This window comes from Panonychus citri, unplaced genomic scaffold, assembly GCF_014898815.1.
Source record: "Panonychus citri isolate SS breed McGregor unplaced genomic scaffold, ASM1489881v1 Contig00001, whole genome shotgun sequence".
Lineage (NCBI taxonomy): Eukaryota > Metazoa > Arthropoda > Arachnida > Trombidiformes > Tetranychidae > Panonychus > Panonychus citri.
The window spans coordinates 100,888-122,900 of record NW_026515406.1 but is presented as its reverse complement, the minus strand read 5'-3'; the positions used below and the strand labels follow the sequence as shown (position 1 = coordinate 122,900).

Sequence of the window (22,013 nt, the reverse complement as noted above, 5' to 3'; positions counted from 1 at the left end):
AATGAAATTCATTTAATGAATTGAGTTTAATTTTGTTTCTTTCAATTAACTAACTTACATTTTCTTGCTATTCATCAAATTAACTAATTTCTATTAAAAATTGTTATTTTACACCATCGTTGTTTAGATTGTTAATTGTTGATTAACTATACGAATCATGTTTTCTACTGGTAGTCAAAGAAAATGTTGGATGTTGAAAAATGAGAAAGAGTTAACTACTTTGAGAGAAGAAGCTAATTCCCGATTTATTAACAATTTTAAATCTAATTATTCGCGGAAAGTAAGTATTTATCAATGAATTGATTAATTGATTCTTAAAATCGAGACAAAATTTAATTGTTTTTCTTTTCTTTTCTTCTACAGCAAGAGTTGTCCCGAGAACATTTCTTGTCACCAAGTGAAGAAAGGATTTTGCTTAGACATTATGAGTCAATTGTTAGAGATTTTTGTCGAAAATTTCAACCTTCAATGCCAAAGACAGTTGTAGTAAGTGATTTAGATTGTCAACTGTTAAATTGTGATGAAATTGGTGATTAAAGTGAAAAGAAATCAATGTTTTCTCTATTGAAGAACTTCAATCATTGTGAAGAGAATTTTGAGATTTTCTTTTTCATTGGAAATTCTATTCTCTTATTTGGTTTTCTATTCTCCATTTTAATTTTCTCTTAGGGGACAGCTTTCCAGTTCTATAAAAGATTCTATCTGAATAATTCTGTCATGGATTATCATCCGAAACACATGGTGGTCACTTGTGTCTATTTGGCCTGTAAGGTGGAAGAGTTTAATGTTAGCATGGATCAATTTGTCGCCAATGTAAAAGGTGATCGAGCCAAAGCCGCAGATATTGTTCTTAACAATGAATTACTTTTAATGTCACAATTAAAATATCATTTAACTGTTCACAATCCATACCGTCCAATTGAAGGATTTCTCATTGATATTAAGGTAAACTAATATTCTCAAAGTATTTCATCATATTGATTGTGTTTTTTTTCCTTCAAATTTATTTCTCTTTAGGCTCGATTCATGAATCCTGCCGATGTTGAGAAACTCAGAGGTCCAATTGATACTTTCATTGAGAGTGTTTTCTTTACCGATGCATGTTTATTATTCAGTCCATCTCAAATTGCCTTAGCCAGTGTTATCGATGCTGCAATTAAATGTAGAATCAACTTGGAAAGGTAAGTCTTGCTTTCTCTATCAGATTTTATCATTACCTTTACCTTTACAATAACTGGAAAATGATTTCAAATGAAAAATCACTTGAAACCATAAAACGAAACAATAATAATACTATTTATTGTCGATTATCAAGTAAATAGTTACTAGAGAAGGAAAATTTAGTTGATTGAATGGAATTGAATGAATTGAGATGAACAAAAAAATCAAATTCCTTTATTAAAGGTAATCAGCTGATATTGTCTTCTTTTGAAAGAGGAAGCGCCAAAAGTATAATGATAATAACATTTATTTCAATTCTATTTTGATTATAATTCTTCTAGTTATCTAATTGATCTACTTTTCGCTGATACTCCAGAAAAATTGGACTCATTTTACGAAATGAGAACATGTAAGTTTGAATAGAACGAGAAATCAATTGAATTTCAATTGTGAGTTATTAATGTTTCTTTTTTGTTTCTTTTTTCTTTTTAGCTTTAAAATTAATGATTGATAATATTGAGCAAGTTTCCAGGAATCAAGTGAAAATGATTGAACAAAAATTGGAATCATGTAGAAATCAGACCAATAATCCTGATAGTAAAGAATATAAAAGAGCAATTGAAGAAGCCATGGAAAATGAAGAAGCTGAACCAATCATGAAATACGCCAAGATCAGTGAGGAACAACGGAAACATGATGATTCCTATTTAAATCCAAGTTCATCATCAAGTAGATCATACAAATGATTTTTCTAATTGTTTGACAACAAACGAATATGTTGACCATCATATTGGACTAATGATTAACCACCAAGGAAGAAACTTTTCATTTCTTCTCAACTAAAAACAAGCAAAAACTGGAAATTCTCATCTAATTATCGTTAAATTACCAACTCTGATCATCAACAATTATCGATTGCCAATATTTTGTTTTCTCGTGTTAAAATTGAATCAAAAGAGAATCAACAATCAGCGATAAATCTCTCGATTAACAATTAACATTACCCAAAGTGTTGATAATTAATGTTAACCTAATTTTCACCAGATAAATGTAAATCCTAATTGACATTTATTCAAACCTCAAACCTCAAAAAGCAAACAATTAACTTTCCAATCAATTGAATTGAATTTGAAAAAACAACAACAACAAATGCTTTAAACTCTTGAAGTCAATTGTTGATTGTCTTGATACTCACAAAGCTAATTGTTGATTATTTTATATTATTTTTTGACAGAAAAAAATAACACCAAATAACAATAATTAAATTGTAATTGAAACAAAAAACTCTCTACTTTGTTAATTGGAAAGAAAATTGTTCCAATTAAATTAAAGTGATGGCGCTTAAAGCATAAGAATCTTGAGTAACCATGTGATTAAAATGTTTTCCCTTTTGATGGAAAAGATTTTTTATTTTCTTTTTGTTAATTGTTCCATTTAATTGTTATATTGTTTTTCTCTTTCTCTGTTTAGTTGATTTGTTAATCGTTCTAATTGTAAACATGAATACCAACAGTTCTCGTGAAGATGTTTCCAGTGAGTTGACATTCACCTTAGAGGAATGGGCCCGATCAAATGGGATAAACACTCACGAATTGAAGGATAAATTTACTAATATCTCGCCGAGAGATGAACGGATAATCGCGTTAATCCTTAATCGTCCGGTAATTTCTTGCTACATGGAAAGAGTTGAAGCTGCCTGGGCTAATCGTGATTCCCCTGATGCGAACAATTATTTTAAAAATGATTCCAAGGCCAAAGAATATCGTCTTCAAGGTGATGAACATTTTACCGGTAAACGTTATCATGATGCTCTCTATTGTTATAATCAAGCTTTAAGATTTGCTAATTTTGAACGAAATGTTTCCAGTGAAGGAAATGAATTGATTTTAACTTATATTGCTCGTTCTGGTTTACTATTTGACTGTGAACAATGGCCTCAAGCAATTGCCGATATTAAAATGGCTCTTAAATATGGTTGCCCGAGAGTAGAGTTAGATGAACGTAGGAAACAATGTGAAGCTAAATTAGCTCAAGAGAAACAATTAGCTGAATCATCAGGAATAAGTAAAAGTGGTGAAGGTAAATCAGCCGAGGATGAAATTGTCTCAGAATTGGCTGGACTTGGGATTGGTTCGTCATCGACATCGACATCGACAACGACAAACGAAATGCCAATGGAAGAACCCGAACCAACCATTAGAGTTATTAACACCAAAATGCCCGCTGTGTCCATCAAGGTTACCGAGACTGTAGATCCCAAAAGGGGCAGAGGATTAAAGACAATTGATAAAGTACAATTTGGTGAAATATTGGCAAAAGAATCACCTTATGCTCATACATTATTTATTGATTGTTTCGGTGATTATTGTCAATCTTGTTGTAAACCTTTGGATGGACACACTATCCCTTGTCCTGGATGTTCAATTGTTCAATATTGTTCCCGTGACTGTAAGAAAGCAGATAAAGTTCACTGGAAATACACTTGTCACCCTCAATTACCTCATATTTATGATCCATTGATTCAATTAATGTTACGAATAATTTGTAAATCATTTATGCCCGAAGTACGATCACCACTACAAGTTAAATCAAAATCTTCTTCATCTAAATCACAACCATCAACATCTAAAACATCACCAGCATCTTCATCATCATCATCATCACCATCAACAACAACAACAACAACTACTACTACTACAACGACAACAATCAAATCTAATCCAAAAGATGAAAGTGAATCAATTCTATTAACTAATTATAACAGTTTTCGTAAACTTTGCCATCCACCAATCGCCTCATCAGAATACGTACTTCCATCAATTTATGTCGGTTTATTGGTACGAAAAATGTTCTATTCCCTTAAGAACAATCAAGGTGTGGTCATACCTAAATTAGGAATTTTAATTCCTCACATTTTCCTTCATTATCATCGACTTTTGGTTAATAAGATATTCCTAGTTGATCAAATGGAACCAATTACTTTGAATACTTCACCAGTTTCGGTTGACGAACGTGGTGAGAAAATTGGTCTCGCTATTTATCCGACTTTGGCTTTAATTAATCACGAATGTGTACCTAATGTTTTCCTCTTTTTCCATGGACCTAAAGCGATTATTCGAGCCTCCAGAACAATCGAACCTGAAAAAGAATTGTCTCTATGCTATGGTCCAAGTTTCGCTTCGGACACTTACAAAGATCGACAACGAAAATTGTTTGATTGGTATTATTTTAATTGCGAATGCGAAGTTTGTTCAACCAAATCAACATCATTCCAAATTTGTTACAAATGTCCAAAGTGTTCAAAAGCATTGGTGGTTAATGAAGATGAAACAAATGAATGTACTAATTGTGATTCAATCAACATCCTTGAGCCAAATGTGTTTAATTTGATTACCGAGACAATTAATGAAATGAATCGAGGACGAAGTTTATTTGAAAAAGGTGAATTAGAAGAGGCAGTTAAAATTTTATCTAAATGTTACAATCAAATGGACGATCATCTTTATCGATCTAACTGTAATCTAATTAGATCTCGAACTTATCTTGCCGATTGTTTAACGGCCATGGGTCATCATAGAATGGCCTCTAAATTGACCGCTGTTAATGTTAACGTTACCGGTGAAATTTGTGGATGGGAATCGGTTGATTATGTTTGTGTAATGATAACTTATCTTAGCTTAATGTACAAAGATCTTGTTGATATTTGGGATGAAGGTGATGCAGAAACAATTACAAGTAGATCCAATCAAATTATCTGTTTAATTGATGAACAAATTGAAAGGATTAATCGATTAACTCGATTAGTTGATCCAAGTGCTAATCCATCAACTGTATTCAATCAAGAGATCAATAGTCTCAATGGAATTAAGGAACAAACTCAACGAATTTTATCGCAAATTGAAACTAATCAATAATAATTGATTCCGCTGAAATTATCATGTTAAATTTATGTAGACAATTTAATTGAAATTAATTCGAGGAAGAAAACAAAAACTCTCTGTGATCGGTAGCAATTAACTTTTTTCTTTCAAAAAATATTGACCTTCTCTCAATGGAATTAATTGTTACCCTGATAATCGATAAAAAAAGGTTTATATTTTTATTTAATTAGAAAAAAGAAAACCAATTATGTTGTAAATGATTTATTGAGAAAGAAAAATATTTTTCAACAATTAACTTTAATTCTTGTTCTTTCATTCAAATTTACCGCAATTCGGGTGGAGCTTGGATTTGAATCTTTTCGATCCCAGGGTAGGATTGGAATCTTTTTATTTGGATCCAAATGTTTTCTTTTTTTTTGTAATTTAATTTTTTCTTTGTTTCTGATTAACATTTACAAACCTTTTTCTAACAATTAATTAATTTTTAGGCTTTTAGTTTATTGATACTTTTGATATTGTTCTCCTTAATTGGTCAACGGCTTAGAAAAACTTATCATAAAGTAGAAAACAAAAGTTATCAATGGGATATTTTTAATGTGTCACTCGTTCTGAGTTTTTCTTTTCAAGTGGTAAATCAAAGCCTCTTAAATTGTGTTTATGTGTTTCAACTGATTAATTTAATTTTACTTAATCACCGTTAATTAAGTTGAAATAAGCGACTCTTATTGCTTGCAGTTTTCGAATTCAGGTAAATACAAGTTGTATTCTTTTTGGAAATTGGTTTATTTCCATATTCTCTTTTCGCTCTTTTTGCTCTTTTTAGAATTTGTATTAGCGGTTAGATTTTGATGATGATGATGTTGGTGATTAATTAGTTTTCATCATTTCATGTTCTCCTTTAACTTTAGGTCACCATCAAACTAAATGTGTTCACCTTCTTTTCCCTCAGTCATGTTATATTTTTTGTTTTATTCTCTTCAATTTAGTAGCTTGATTTTCATTTTTTATATTCTTTTTAATGCCTGATTTTATCCCTAATTTCTGTTTTCTTTTTCTACTTCTTCCTTTAAAATTTACCTTTATTTCTCATTTCTTATTTTATTTTCTGAAATTTAGGTTATCAATTGTGAGAGAATCAGTAATCAACAAGGTTAATAGATTTAATTCTATTGAATAATAACGCGATTGATATTGTAGAACTAGTTGAAAATTCTCTTTCCCTCCTTTCTTTTACTCTGTCTATTTAATTTTCTCTCTCTCTCTCTCTTTTCTCTAATTCATTGCCCAATTGTTGAGTTTTTCTACTTCAACATTGAGAGGAAAGAATTATCGAAAGAGGGAGAGAGAGAGAGAAAATTTTAGATAGAACATCTTTTCTCTTTCCTTTTCTCTTACTCACTATTATCTCTCTGTTTTTATTTGGCTTACTCACAACTGTTTTTCTCTCTCTCTCTCTCTCTCTTTCATTTCTGTGTCTGATCCAAAACACTTCAATATTATTTCAACTTACAGAGACGAATGGAAACTCAAACTGTGCTCAGAAAATAATCACACTTTTCATGGTGGTTGAGTCGATCATCCTGTTACTCATCTTGAAGGAAACACCGTTTTTTTGGTTACATACAAGCAACTGTGTTGGCGGTGGCAGTGTCATTTCCACCGTGGTTTTCCCTTTTACTCGGTTTTTTTGCATCTTTTTCAAGAAAATTTAATATCATCTTTGTGTTTATCTATTATATGTTCCATGATAACAATCAATTTTTGGATAACCTTATCATTTATTTGAATACTTTTCATCTCAACGACTTATTTGTGTATGTGTGTGTGTCCTCACTCTTTAATCAAGATCAAAGATCAACTTTTGGAAATCTTTGTTTTCTCTCACTGTTGGTTTAACAGCAACAATTTATTGTCTCTCTATCGTTTATATGTGTCTTGATTGTGACAAACAATTGAAAATAATTATAAGATTGTTACTTTAAACCATCCAAAGCCAATCCAATGGCCTCTTCACTTAATCATGGAGGTGGTACAAGTTCATCCACCAAGAAACATAGATTCAGCTTGGAACGATTCTCACTTCGACGTTTCCTCAATTCAACCGCTTTAGGACGTACAGTTGGTACTGGAAGTAAACCTCGTAATCCAAGCCAGAGAGATTTACATATTGAGGTTAGTTTATGTTTATACACGATTTTCTCTCATTCAATCAGATGTTGATTCTCAATGTTTTCAGTTTTCTTTTTTTTCTCCATCTCCTTATCCATAAAGAAAAATCAACAAATGTTCTCATGTTTATCCAACTAGTATTTTATTTTCCCTTGATTCGATCTCTATTTACAATCTAACTTTTCTTTCACGGTCAACATGTATTTCACGAGGTTTACCTGTTTATACTCATGAATTTGTTCATTCTCGCTTAAACTACTATCACTATTAACTTTGTTCATGGCTCAATGAAAATTCAACTTTTTTTTTTGCTTTCATGTTTCATGTTTTCTTTTTGTTTTTCTTTCTCGTGGGATTGAAACGTTAACACAGTTTCCTAAGCTTTCGTTTATACCTTAAGCTTTTTTTTCTTCTTTTTTCGTTTGACAAATCGAAACAATCTTGTTAATTTATCATGTCTCTCACCCAAAGATTATCAAACAAATATCATGTTGACAATATCTAATTGATTTCGAACTTCTTTTCCCTTCTCTCTCTCTCTCTTTCTTGCTAACGAAATGCTTTGATTCGTTATCATTTACTTATCTTATATTCACCCTACTTTTATTCAGCTAAATGTTAACTTACCTTTAATCAGCCTTTATCATTAACTATTCAATAATCACCATTTAAATAACTTTACTTGTTTTTTTCTGTTCTAATTTTTTTTTGATATCTTTCTCTCCCCTCTTTTTCCTCTTTCTTTTTTACCTGTTGGATATGATTCAGGTATCACTTAAATCTGAAACTTTTCAAGCTTACAATTCATCAATTGATTTTGAATCAAATTCAATATCAAGTAGTGGTGATACACGAGATCCAAATACTACTCAATTTAATTATCTTCACAATCGTAATGGTCCAGGTCACTTATTACCAAATTCAAACGTTTCCATAGGTGGTGATGGTGGTACATCATGTAAATCAATCAATTCACCTTCAATGATCGGAGTAGCATCAGGTTCAACATCAACACCTACAGCATCTTTACCACCACCAACAACATCAATGGAATGTCCTTTATGCCTTCTCGAATTAACTTCAGATTGTTTTCCACTGTTGACAACATGCTCACATCGTGCCTGCCACACTTGTCTTCAACAATATCTTAAGATAGAAATTTCCGAGAGTCGAATTAACATATCGTGTCCCGAATGTACTGAACCTATCCATCCAAACGATATCAAAGCCATCCTTGCCGATGAAATTTACCTTAACAAGTATGAAAATTTTATGCTTCGTCGAGTCCTTGTAACCGAACCTGATGCCCGTTGGTGTCCAGCACCCGATTGTGATTATGTTGTAATTGCCTCGGGTTGCGCCTCTTGTCCTAAACTTCGATGTTGCCGACCAGGTTGTGAGACCTCATTTTGTTACCATTGTAAACAAGAATGGCATCCAAATCTTACCTGTGATAGTGCTCGTATCATGAGAAATAAAGATCAACGTCGACACCATCAAAGTTACAAAGCACGTTCTTCCTCTCTCACCTCTAGTCATGATTCAATTAAACTTCGAGATGATGTTAAACCTTGTCCTTCTTGTCGTGTTTCCATAATAAAAATTGACGATGGATCATGTAACCATATGACCTGTTCCGTTTGTGGTGCTGAATTTTGTTGGCTTTGCATGAAACGTATCGGTGATCTTCATTTCCTATCACCTTCAGGATGTACCTTTTGGGGTAAAAAGCCATGGTCACGTAAGAAAAAAATTATGTGGCAACTTGGTATGTTGGTTGGTGCACCAGTTGGAATTGCACTTATCGCTGGAATCGCTGTTCCTGCCATCATAATAGGTAAATAATTTGCAATTACTTTTATCACTTTATTTTTCTTATCATTTTACACACAATTAAATCACTTCTCACCCATTTTATGTGTTCAATCATATAAAAATTTACCAACAATTAAATATCCTCTCAAAGTGATCAAGTAATTTTCCTACTTTCCACAAGTTAAACATGAAAATGGCAATTAACAGTTACATGAACACAGTTATTACATTTTTATTTCCCTTAGAAAGTTAATTAATCCCAAATCTAGTTTACAGTTAACTCATTTTACCAATAACAATCCAATTGTTTACCTGATCAATATTATACATGTATGTAGATACCTTAATATGGATCTTTAACAATTTACCAGATTTACCTTATTTTGTGAACAGGAATAACAATCAGCTAATTGAGTTTTTTTCTCTCTATCTGATTGTTTACAACTTCCTTCAGTATATTTTGATAATTTTATTTTGTTATTTTGTTTTCTTGTTTACAGGAATAAGTTTTTCTGCTTAAAGAAATACAAAAACAACAAAAACAATATAACTTTGTTTCTATTGAATGTAAACAATTTTAAGTTATGATAATATTACAAAATAGCTCACTAATTCCTGTTAGATGTTAGTCTTAGCGTTTTCTCACCCCACTCCTGCTCACCATCCACCTCCCTCCTTCTTGTTTTACTTACATTACTATCGTTACCAGACAAACATGAAAAGAAAGTAAAGTTGTTACAGATCAAATGAATTGTATTAGATGATGGAAAGGAAGAAGAAGAAAAAAAAAATGAGGAAAAAAAAGAACAACAAGAAAACTGGTGATGATGATCAGAAGAAGATGAAGAAGCAAAAAAGGCGAGGTATCTATAAATACTTGAGCTGAATGATGAAGCCAATGACTTTTTCAATGCTCGATGTGGATCAATGCTCAGACACTTAATACACACCTATTATTTTGTGTATTTCTTAGTATCAAAGAAAGACAGTAGAAGATGAAAGATAGAAAGTAAAAACATACACACATCAGGACCAGAAGATGATGATGATATCCATGAAGACATTTTCCATGGAATCAGCATCATATTGATGCGAAAAAAGAACAACCATTAAAATCAATCATTCGATTCCAATGCATTTAGATTAATCTTGATCATATTAGTGTTTTTCTACTCTCAGTTAATAGTTTATCTCAACGAGTATAATTTTCATCCTTTGTTTACATTTTTTCATCTTTGATATGATGATATTAATCATGATTTACTAGGAATTATTATTCATCAGTAGATTTGATAATCAATCGAATAATTTTGTTTCCTCTCATCCTTTTCAATTTGTTTTTTCCTAGAATTTTACTAAATCACTTTAAACAATAATTATGAGTGAATTTATAAACTAACTCCTATTGCATTAATAGTTGCAATTAACATCTACAATCTTGATTATGTTTATATTTAAACGATCAGCTGTTTATTTTTGTTATGATGCTTTTAACATTCTGGTCAATTCCAATAATGATAAAAGTTATTATTGTTTACATTTTATCTGTTTGTGTTTTTAAATAACGATCTTTAATTGTGATTGTTAATCAAATCAAATGACTAAAGATAAATGATACTCAACTACTGGTCCATCTTTATAATGATATATTTTTTTTTCTCGTTAAGTGATGTGAATATTATCATCTTATGATAATAAATAATCTTAATTTCTTCTTGATATTTGTCAAGAGTTTTCTTGACTTCCTATTGTATTTTTTTCATGAGATTACCTTTGACAAGATTGAAAAAAAAGTATAACAATGAAACCTGTTAATTCAGTTGTCAGTTATAACAGTAAGAGATTATTAATATGATGAATATGAACATATCGTCATGATAATGCAACTTCCGTGTATCTTTTTTGTCAAAAATTATTGACAAAATTGTTATTTCATCTCATTATTAATATCAGAATTGTTCCTCTCATCATATCTCGTGATGAGATTATTATTAATATCCCCATGAAATTTTATCATGTTAGCTGAAAAAATCTCATTCTTAAGAAAAGAGGATAGCTACTGATTAGATTTTTATATTTACACATCTAGTAAATTGATTTTGTATCTCAATTGTTTCAACAATTAACAATTTAATCCTATGACATGATGGTATCTTGTGAACACTCAATCAAATTAATTGACTTTTTTTCATGGCAATTAACACACAGGTAGATTTACCTATTTTCTTTTTTGATTTATCCAAAGATAATCAATCTTGTTTGTTGACAATTTAGTTTTAATCATAACAATCATTTCTAATCATGACCTATCCTTTAATTTGTTTCAATGTTTTTCATGATTTTATCTTCTTCATTATCATGATCATGATTATTATTATGACAATCATGATGAAACATTTACATTTTGAAGGACCAGTTAATTATTATTTCTATTTGATTAAATAATAATAATTTGTTTGTGTATTCGTATCATGATAAGATCATCATCAATCAATGAGCTAAATTAATTAATACCAATTAGTTTTTGTTTAATTATATTATCTATTATTTGATCATTCAGTTGAACTGCTTTTCATTTGTCTCACATTAACTGATTGTTTTGACAGTCAATATGTTAATTTTGTGTCCATTGTGTTAGTTAAAAATTCGTTAACCATTAATTAACTAATTGTTGTTGATCATTTGTTTTTGCTTTTGTCTTTTAAAGGATAATTATTTTTACACAATATTGTTATGTGTGTCTATCTCTTTAAATATGCTAAATCACAATCAACTGATTGTGCTAATCTAAGGGAACAGTTAATCTCACGAAAATGTAATCACCATTGTTTACAACCATTTGAAATTAATTGTTATTGTCTACCAATTGTCTACTACAATTAACTGTCTTTTCTTTTAACCATTTACAAATCTACTTTCCTTTCTAATCATAATCAATAATAATCAAATGAATTGATTCCACAGCAATTAAATTAGCACAAGGTACTTACACCAATAGAAACCTTTTAATATACTCAATGTATATTATCAACTTTTACATTACAAATGTTTATTTTACTCTTTCATTAAACACTTTTCATGATGATGATAATTGAACAACAACATGACACAATTTCATCTGTAATAGTGATTAAATTGATGATGACATTTAGTTACTACTTTCTCTCTCTGTCTCTCTATCTGTTAGAGTAAATTTTCAATGATTAACTGATTGTGTTTTTTTTTATAAATTACCATTTACACAATTAATTAGTGATAATTGATTGAATCTTTATGATCCCTTTTTTTGTTATCAGTTAATTTGACTAAATTATTATTGTTGAAATTTTCCAGCTCAGGTGATTAACTGTCTCAAATTAATCCTTTGTGTTTTCCCAAATTGTAACTGGATTACAATCATTTTAATTGTTGTTTTACTTTGGTTTTTAATTTACTATAATTAGCTGATGGTTTTTACCATTTAGTTTATATTAACTGATTAACTTAATCACAATTATTTTTGCTTATACTTTAGTATATTACATTTACCGTTATGAAATTATCATAATATATATTTCACAATGATTTTATCTGATTGTGAAAGAGGATGAATAATAGACTAAGAATTTTTTTTTCTTCTCCAACATTAATCATGATTATCATCGTTATGATTAACTGAACTGCATTTGAATCTCAAGATTTCCCATGAAAAAATCTCTTAGATTCTGGTGAAGGAAAAACTAAAGTTCAACTCACAACTTTCTGATAAGTAACTTAGGAACCTTAAATTCCTGGCCAATGAGTTTTTACTATATTTATAGTTTACTCAATTGAGACAATCCATCTTGCCTTTCATCATCATCATCATCATCATGATAATCAGAATCTCTTGATATCTGAATTCTTACTGCGCATTAGAATGATCCTCGTGATTCTGTAAATGAATCACATTTTCCTGAAGAAAACTGATTTTCAAGTCCACCCAAACTGGATTAACTAATTCGATATCATTTTTAACGTCATCAAAGTTTATTGATTCGATTTTGCAATTTAATAGCAATTAACACACAAACTCATGTAAAAACCAAGTTATCACTTTATGAACTAAATCAATTAATTAGTATCACCTTTTTTCCCGATAAATTTGAGAAATAAATGTGATTCTGATTGTAAATGACCTGAAATCTTATTTACAATTTTATTGATGATTAATTAATTATTCTCTTAATAATAATAACTCACCGGATGATGGTGGAAAATTAAGTTTTGATTGATTAACTTGATTTCAGCCTAAAGTTAATCAAATTTAATTCTAATTGCATTTATTGATCATCTTTGTATAAATAATATTTACCTTTACCTTTACGAGGAGAAATTTATATAAATTGTTTAATCAACTATCTTAATCATTGATCATAACGATATTTAATTAATCACATGTGATTAATTAATCAAACAATTAAACTTTGTATCAATTTACTTTACATTCAACTTAAACTTGATGTTAATGACATTAATCCAAAACCATAATTAGTATAAATCTGCAATAGGATAAGTTACAACTCTAAAAAGAAATCATCTTTTTCATCCTCATCACTTTTAACATCATCTTCATCTTAATTGACATCAATCTTGACGTAGGTTATCAATGATGATACAAGTTAATCAAAGTTAACATTTAGTTAACTAGTCTTGTTAGTTTTTTCTTATTATAAATGTTGATCATTTGAGTTACTAACTGTTTCTATTTTGATAAATTAATCCTTAAAGTCCATCTAATGGTCATCATTAAACCCGCTTTGATTATTTATCCTTTTGATTCAAGATTTATCGTCTTTTTTTTCACGATCAAGGTGAATAAAAATCTCACAATTAATCCTTACAGTATCCAACATCATTAAGCAACATTTAGTTCACAATCAGTTTATTAACTGACCACCACTATCAATAATATAATCTGATTGACCAAACCAATGACCAAATGTCAATAATAGTTGGATATTGATTAGAGAGGGAAAATTGATCATGTAACTTGAATCCTAAGGTTGATTATATTGTTAAGCATATTGTCAGTCAATGTTAATTGTGTTTGATTAATTATTGATTGTTAAGTCTATGTTTACTCAGTTATCATGAATGATTGTCTTTTTTTTGCTATTGTATTTATAACAAGTTATTTATATTATCATAAAGTCTCATGATTGAAATGCGATTCATTTTATTGAAAGTTAATAATTAATCCGGTAATCCAATATATATTTTGGTGATAAAATATTGGATTAGTAATGAAAGTGTGCGATTAATAAATTGATTGAGAGAGTAAAGTGATGAAGGAATTAATATTTAGGATGATAAGGAAGATAGGAACATGTATCATGATGAAAGAAATACAAAAACAATTGAATTACCTGAAAAAAGGGCTTTTACCTCTTTCGAGTTCAATGAATCTTATCGATTTTTCATTCTTCTCTCTCTCCCAAACTACATGATGATAAATTTCTCATCATTTTTTGATCTATTGAAAAACTTCATATTCTTAAATTTGATTATGATTCTTTAATCTTGAGAATCATTTATTCTTGATAGTTAACTAATTTCTAAATTTACTACAATTAAAAGCGAAAAACATTGGTTTTAATCAACTAACTAATATGAATCCAACTTAATTGTACAACTCAAGCAATAGATCATGAAACTTCACAATTAGCACTTGATAAACACTTGAACTAATTAAATACGACATTGAGCTTTCCAATTAAAATTAAGTCGCTACAATTGATTGTCGAGTTATGAAATTTCACCGTCATGAATACAGGGAAAAAAACACCCTGTATCTAAATGATTAGGATACAAATTAGATCAATCGTAATCTTAATACCTTATGATTTGACGATTAAAATGATTAATAAAATGAGAACGGAACTTAATCATCATTTTCGTTAATTGTGAATTCAATTATCCCATTCTGATTGGATGGAAGTTTTTTTCTCCTCTCATCTTGATTCTTGCTACAATCAATTTAAATCATTTTATCAACAATTTAATTGTTGGTAAGTTTTTTTTACTATCTATCATATGATCATAATAGTTATAAATATTGTATTTATATGTTTAACCTAATTTTTAACTTTCCTTTTTTTGTATGTCCAATTTAATTGTTAATAATTTGTATTAATGAAGGACAATCAAGCATTTTTATCATGGACACACAACTATTATCATTTAACCGCTATTTAATTATTTACCTGATTAGTACAATCCATGGTTAATCTTGCAATCCGATTGGCTTAATTTTTATTTCAGTTAATTGTCTCAATTTAAATGGTTTCCTTTTTCCGTATTTAATCATTACAACAATTAACTTTAAAGCCATTCAGTATTTCTGGTCAATGTTTACTATTGTTGATTTATCATCATCAGGTTTTATGATGGTGATGATGATGATGATGATTGTTACCTGTTTTGATTGATATTTTTTTTTCTCATATCAATTGAGTTAATTAAATAGTTGATCAACATTTCCGGGTAAAAGTATTAGCATCTTAACATAAGATTTTGTGTTTCTATTGTGATTGAATTGTTGAATTTTCCTGTTACGTAACAATCAACATAACTATCCACAGGTATCACAATCAATGGGCAACAATTAATAACAAAAAAAAATATATTCACAATTAGTTTATTGTTAATATATATATTGGAAAAGTTTCTTACTATTTATTACAATAGCTTTTTAGCCATTAATTGTTATACATGTATAATAGCAATCAAGGTTTGAAACGATTTTATCATGATTAACAACAATTCTGATTGTAAATGAATAAAGAGAAAGAAAATTGTTCCATGTGAAAGATTTTTTTTCTTCATCATTTACTCATGATTCTCATTATTATCATGAAATTATCAACCATTTCTTAAGCTTCTCACTCCCGTTACTTTGATTATCATTTTAATATTTAAGCAAGAAAAAAGGGTTCATCAAACTATTAAGCTAATCAGAGTAAACAATCAACTGATTATGATGCTAATGATTTCATCTTATTGTTAGTCAAGATTTTGATTATTCCTATGGTCCATTCCAATATCGTGCTTACCTCTAATAACTAAACTTACCTTTCCTCCTCCCTGAAGCTTTTTTTATCTACCATAGGTGATGGTGGTTTTGTGGCGGTGGGAATTATTTATCTTGCCTTGAATTGAATAATGAACTTAACCAATGCAATTACTTTCTTTATGCAACATTGCCTTGCATGTCTGAACAACTCACATTTTACCGTAAATGTCATGATTAACATGATATTATTTTGCTAATCCATGCAAATTCCTTGAACCTTATAACGTACATTTTGTTTTTCGTTTTTTTCTCCTTCTCATCATCATTAGAAGAAGATAAACTTAACATCATTGACCGTTAATAGCATTATTATAATCATGAAGATTTGCTGGGGAAGAGAAGCTTTAACCTTATTGGCTATCTAATGATTATCATTCTTGAATCTCGATTCTCAGCATCATCATCATGTTTACCTCTTTCCCCCCTCTTTTCTTGTTTATCTTTCTTTTTCTCTTTCTCCTTTTGTCTAAATTATCTGTGTGTTCTAGCATTAATCTAATTGTGATTCTGGCAACAATACAATACAATTAAATCTAAATCACTCTCACAGCTCACTCAACACTAGGAATGTCAATCCTTTACCAGCATCTCCCCTTTCTCTCTCTCTCTCTCTCTCTCTCTCAGTCATTTTCATCTAGTTTTCTGCTAACAACCATCATGATGATGATCTTTATCTTCATCTTTCAGGTTACAAATAGAAATCATATAATAAGAGAATAGATAATTTTTTGTAATCTTTTGTTATTATTCAATGTTAATGTTGAAAAGTCTTTTTTTCAATAACAGAATTTTTTCCACCCAGAGTTTCATTCAGGATAATCTTTGAATAAAATGAAATAGTTCAGGGGGAGAAAAAACTAAATGTCATAATATCTGCTGAGAGAGAGAGTTCTGAACAGTTACTCTGAATAAAGATGAAACCTTGAAATTTAAACCTTGAAAATGTTTCAACGTTTGAAATTATTTTTTGACTCATTCACTCAATGGTTTTTAGTTATGATAACAATTATGATGATAATGATAAATCAATGGTACATCATGATATTGATCGTCAGCTGACTTAGTATGATGATGTTGTTGACATTTGATAACTATTACCTATTAGTTAGGTTTTTTTTTAACTTGAAGATTTTCAATTAAATGTTGATTGTCATTATTAATAATTGTTATTTTTTCACTTGTCTCTAATGTTACCTAATTATTGCCTCTCTCTTAATTACTATTTTCAAGTGTATCCGATTGTACTTAATTGTAAAATATTAATTCTGGTTAAATCTAGTTTATTAATGCTCAGGTTCTTGTTGCTAAGTTATTAACTAATGAATCTGATAATTTTTTTTTTATTATTCTGATCAATTTTAATCATATCTTAATTATCACAATTAAATAATTTTATGAGCATTAAATTTGACGATTAAACATAATTTTGGGTTTGCATTTAGTGTTTCCAGAAATTGATTCAATTGTGATTAATATCAAACTAACTACAATTGTCTTTAACACAATTTATTATTAGGCGAGTTGATTAGTTAAATTTACATGAGTTTATAATTGATTATAATCACGCAAATGATTATGACCATCATGATTAGTTAGTTAATTATTAGTGTAAAGGAGGAGGAAATCACTTGATTAACTGACAATTAATTAGTTTTTCTATAGTAATAGTAATTAACCTTTTGTTGGTAACAATTAGCTATCTCATTTGTTAAATTGTTGTCTAATTAGGAAAAAAAAATCTTTTACTAATTGTTTATTTTTGTTTTTAATCATAGGTGTTCCTGTTTGGGTTGGACGTACTCTTCATGCTCGTTTTGCAAAACAATCAATGAATCAACATAAAAAGAATCTCCTGGTTACTTCCGGTGTGGTTACTTCCGTTCTAATATCGCCCATTCTAACAGCCGTTGCCATAGGTATCGGAGTACCAATTCTATTGGCCTACGTGTACGGAGTGGTTCCCATATCTTTGTGTCGCTCCGGTGGGTGCGGAATATCAACCTCATCTTCAGGAGTTCGATTTGATTTAAATGACGAGGAAAGCGAAATGGGACTTAACGCAACTTCATTTGCTCCTGGTAATTTAATTATTACATCGACAATCAACATCCAAAGAGAGAAAAGGAAATAGAAAGACTTTGTTGCATCATCTTCGTCGTCATCAAAATCTATTTGTTATCATCGTCAACAATTGATTGCGACTAATTTTTGTCTCTATTGAATTTAATTGTTAATCAAATGTCAAATTTAGGTAACCCGGCAAATGATAATCTATTTTCAATTAGTAATTTTTTTCATAATTTCCTCTTCGTTTTTTTAATTAGTAGCTATTTTATGTCTACAATTACATTAATTACTGTTGCCTTTTTATTAGTATTGATTAATTGGTTAGTCAAATGATTAACCATCACGAGTTGTAGTAGTTAACTTGTCAGACACTTTTTTTTTTATTGTGATGGTATTAATTTATATATACTTAATCATGCGTTAGTCAATTTGTAATGTAATTGTGTTTACGATTTAGTAATTGATGAATGAGATTAATCAATTAATCACTTCACTGAGTTTTTTTTATGTTTCCCTTGAGAGTTAGTGAAAAATTTTCAATTAGTCTTTAAATGATATCTAATTATTTTTTTTCTGATTACTAATACAAACAATTTTATCTCTTTTTCCGTTAATTTGTCTACAATTAATTGATTATCAGTGATTAATTTACTTTCCCTTTATTTGTTTCCTCCCTTTCCTAACCTTCACAACAATTAACACCATCTCTTCATAAGATGATATTAATTGTTATTAAATATTATTATTACCATGAAATATGATGTTGAGTCTAATGAGGTTGATGATTTGAAATTATTACCATGATTATGGTGGTTACGAAGACGATGATGAGAATGAGAAATTCATTTCTCTGAGAATAGATTTTTCCAACCTTGATGATCAATTTGTTGATTGTTTTACTTTATAAATGTTACACTCTGATTTACTAATTGTTGTCCCTCTCTCTCTATTTATCTTATTCCCTTTATTATTAGATGGCTTAAGCGTGGACACTGCAGTGAGTAACAAAGGTGTTAATCCAAGTATCGGCGAGGTTTCTTTTGGCCTGTCCACCAGTCTTAGTATGGGCGGAAGTGGATGTCACCTTGATAAGATGTTCATTGATCGAGATGCATCTAATGCCGCTTTAGCCGGAAGTATAACGGGATCATCTAAATTGCAGGAAACTCTTTCAATGGGTGGACCATCATCTTCATCATGTAACAAACGATTCAGTGTAACCAGTAGTGAGCAGCAAAGTGAAACCGCTTCAAATACTATCTCTTTCAGTGAGAGATGTTCAACCAACCTTTCACTTGGAGATGATGCTTCAACTAAAGCATTAGCGGGATCCATTGTAGGCTATAAAGATGTTTGCATTGGTACTAATTCATCATCTTCATCATCATCTGGAGGAGGGAATACAGTTAATCCTGGATCAAATTCAATTACACCGGTTGAGATTCACGTTACTGAATCATCTAATCATTGTATCATCGGGAGTAAAAGTTGTCACTGTGAAGACTCATTAAGCACCAAAAGTGCTAAATTAATCGGGGAAATTAAACCTTCCACTGGTGATAATTATCATAATATCACTCCAGTTGCTGGTACATCAAGTGCCACTGGTACTAATTCTGGTGGATCAAAATGTGTCTCATTCCAGTCAGTTGGTGGTGGAACCAAAGGAAAATTAAATAAATATGAATCACGATCATGTGAACATTTAGCTAATTATTGTATCATTTGTGATCAAATCCATAGACCATGTTGTCCAGTTTATGTTGTTAAACTGTCCATGCAAACCAATGACACAAGACAAACAATGCCAACATCATCAACTCCAACCACATCAATTACAACACAAACTACAATCCAAGCATCATCATCATCATCATCATCATCTTCCTCTTCATCAACCACCACACCAACAATAACGACCTCCTTATCATCAGCCATATCATCAACATTATCATCTTGTTCCTCTTCCTCATATTCAAAAGACGATTCTTCGAGTAATAATAATAGTCCAATGAACAATTCAACTTTCACAATGTCCCCTTCTTGTTCATCTTTCCACTCTTATCATCAACCCGCTCAACGTAAAGAAAGCATCAAATCAACCACCTCAGATACAACACCCACTCAAGGTAGTCAAGGCGGAGGATCAAGTTCCACTCATGGTTCCAACGGCGGTGGTACCAATACATTTGAACGATTGAAAAGTTTGGATCGATCCAAAGCTTTCAGTAAAGATATTGACACAACATCAACCCTCGCCAACTCAACATGTCTATCAACCCATTCACCATCCGTTAACAATTAATTGATCGTAAATTGATTAGCTTTTTAATTGATTTCATATAAATTGATTTAATTACGACAATTTTGTATTATAATCCTACCCGAAGGCATAACAAAATCATAGATTTATATTTATATACAAATTGTTGACTATGAAGATACTAAAGATGATCAATATCAGTAATTTAAGCAAAGGTATTTTTATCAAATTACATTCAAATTGATGATGATAATTAAGTAAACATGATGATAAAAAATGCATCAAATTAGATTATGATTTTAATTGAATTGTAAAACAAGGTCAGTAACTAATAAGCGGGAAGAAATTATAATTTAATCATCAACATCATCATGTTTAACTTTGCAATCTAGTTAAATGATTTTCTAATTTTCTAATTTTTTTTTCTTTCTTTCTTGTTACAGTCAACTAACAATCGGATCAATAGGCTGATGTGTTGATGATTAACCAGAGAAAATGTAAACATCAACAACAATTAACCAAAGTAACCAAAGCCTCACCAAAAGTGACTCAATTTAAATTGTCGGTTCTAAAATCAACCCAATTTAATCTTGCTCCAATATCATTTTCATCTCCCTTTTCCCTATTACTCTCACTCATCTTCCAATTTTTGTTTGTGAGGATTACCAAGCTGCTCAATTTAATATGTCATCTGATATCTTTATGTAATATTTATATGATTTGGAGATAACTTATATAATTAATCATCAACAATTTAAAAATCTTCTTACAGGAAAAGTAAGCAAGTTGATGATTTGGAGGAAACAGTGAACCCGATGTGAGATGTAAGATAATTCAATCATCATTCAACTTCCCCGTGTATTGAATTAAATTGATAATAATACAATAACAACAATCGATTATGATGATGATAATGATGATGATGACGATTACAACTCTGGTGATAACTATTCCCTGAATTTAACCCTGAATGAAAATGTCGATCTCGTTCCTTGTATCTCTTACATTTCGTATTCATCAAATCATCTCTCTCTCTCTCTCTCTCTCTCTCTTTCTTTCTTTTTACTCTCAATTTTGACCAAAATTATGTATTAAGTGTAACACAATTAACTGGCTTACTAATCACTACAATTAAGGTTTATCCTTTTAATTCATTTATATATAAATCAGATTGTATTATCCATCAAACCCAATCTTTATCTTCCTCTAGAGTTCATCAAATCTATCACTTTATCACAAATATCTATGAAATACTGAATGTAAATTGATTAATGATTATTATTATTGTAAATTAACTCAACAATTAATCTTAATACAACTTTTCTCAGGTTTATAAATCTATTAATATTTACATGATAATCATGAAAATAATGTAATAATGAAAGTAAATTGGTTATTGATCATAATTGTTTATAGATTGATAATCAGATTACTTTTGTCTATTGGTATCAGTTTTATGTAACTTTGATATTCATCATCATCATAATCATCAAACAATTTACCTGGAAAAAATATTTATAAATAACAATATGATTAATTTTATACATCACATTAAATATGAAAA

The 22,013-nt window shown here is 29.9% G+C and overlaps 3 protein-coding genes across 4 annotated transcripts; all 3 read left to right on the top strand.

The window, feature by feature from the left end:
• The first annotated feature begins 20 nt into the window (after positions 1-20).
• On the top strand, positions 21-2,516 carry LOC128395745 (cyclin-H-like). Its single transcript, XM_053356260.1, has 6 exons — positions 21-280; positions 364-486; positions 670-945; positions 1,018-1,181; positions 1,503-1,570; positions 1,654-2,516. Exons 1-6 carry the CDS (start codon positions 158-160, stop codon positions 1,905-1,907), a joined length of 1,008 nt encoding a protein of 335 aa, XP_053212235.1. The 5' UTR covers positions 21-157; the 3' UTR covers positions 1,908-2,516.
• A 144-nt stretch (positions 2,517-2,660) lies between these two features.
• LOC128397102 (SET and MYND domain-containing protein 4-like) lies at positions 2,661-5,075 on the top strand. Its single transcript, XM_053357785.1, has 2 exons — positions 2,661-3,800; positions 4,026-5,075. Exons 1-2 carry the CDS (start codon positions 2,661-2,663, stop codon positions 5,073-5,075), a joined length of 2,190 nt encoding a protein of 729 aa, XP_053213760.1.
• Positions 5,076-5,465: 390 nt separating this feature from the next.
• On the top strand, positions 5,466-22,013 carry LOC128395315 (E3 ubiquitin-protein ligase RNF19A-like). Of its 2 annotated transcripts, XM_053355829.1 has the most exons (7): positions 5,466-5,790; positions 6,555-7,214; positions 7,980-9,048; positions 17,895-18,197; positions 19,161-20,664; positions 20,893-21,153; positions 21,222-22,013. In XM_053355829.1, exons 2-5 carry the CDS (start codon positions 7,044-7,046, stop codon positions 20,489-20,491), a joined length of 2,874 nt encoding a protein of 957 aa, XP_053211804.1. In that variant the 5' UTR covers positions 5,466-5,790; positions 6,555-7,043; the 3' UTR covers positions 20,492-20,664; positions 20,893-21,153; positions 21,222-22,013. The 2 variants fall into 2 exon arrangements, with proteins under 2 accessions (XP_053211804.1, XP_053211731.1); XM_053355756.1 differs by having other exon boundaries at positions 20,893-22,013.

What these genes read in the sequence shown, in the direction of transcription:
- LOC128397102 (XM_053357785.1), top strand. Translation starts at nt 2,661, where the DNA reads ATGAATACCAACAGTTCTCGTGAAGATGTTTCCAGTGAGTTGACATTC. An exon ending in CAACATCTAAAACATCACCA is followed by an intron (nt 3,801 to 4,025) that starts GCATCTTCATCA and finishes TATTCCCTTAAG; the next exon opens with AACAATCAAGGTGTGGTCAT.
- LOC128395745 (XM_053356260.1), top strand. Translation starts at nt 158, where the DNA reads ATGTTTTCTACTGGTAGTCAAAGAAAATGTTGGATGTTGAAAAATGAG. An exon ending in AATCTAATTATTCGCGGAAA is followed by an intron (nt 281 to 363) that starts GTAAGTATTTAT and finishes TTTCTTCTACAG; the next exon opens with CAAGAGTTGTCCCGAGAACA. An exon ending in CAATGCCAAAGACAGTTGTA is followed by an intron (nt 487 to 669) that starts GTAAGTGATTTA and finishes ATTTTCTCTTAG; the next exon opens with GGGACAGCTTTCCAGTTCTA.
- LOC128395315 (XM_053355829.1), top strand. Translation starts at nt 7,044, where the DNA reads ATGGCCTCTTCACTTAATCATGGAGGTGGTACAAGTTCATCCACCAAG. An exon ending in AGAGAGATTTACATATTGAG is followed by an intron (nt 7,215 to 7,979) that starts GTTAGTTTATGT and finishes GATATGATTCAG; the next exon opens with GTATCACTTAAATCTGAAAC. An exon ending in CGCAACTTCATTTGCTCCTG is followed by an intron (nt 18,198 to 19,160) that starts GTAATTTAATTA and finishes CTTTATTATTAG; the next exon opens with ATGGCTTAAGCGTGGACACT.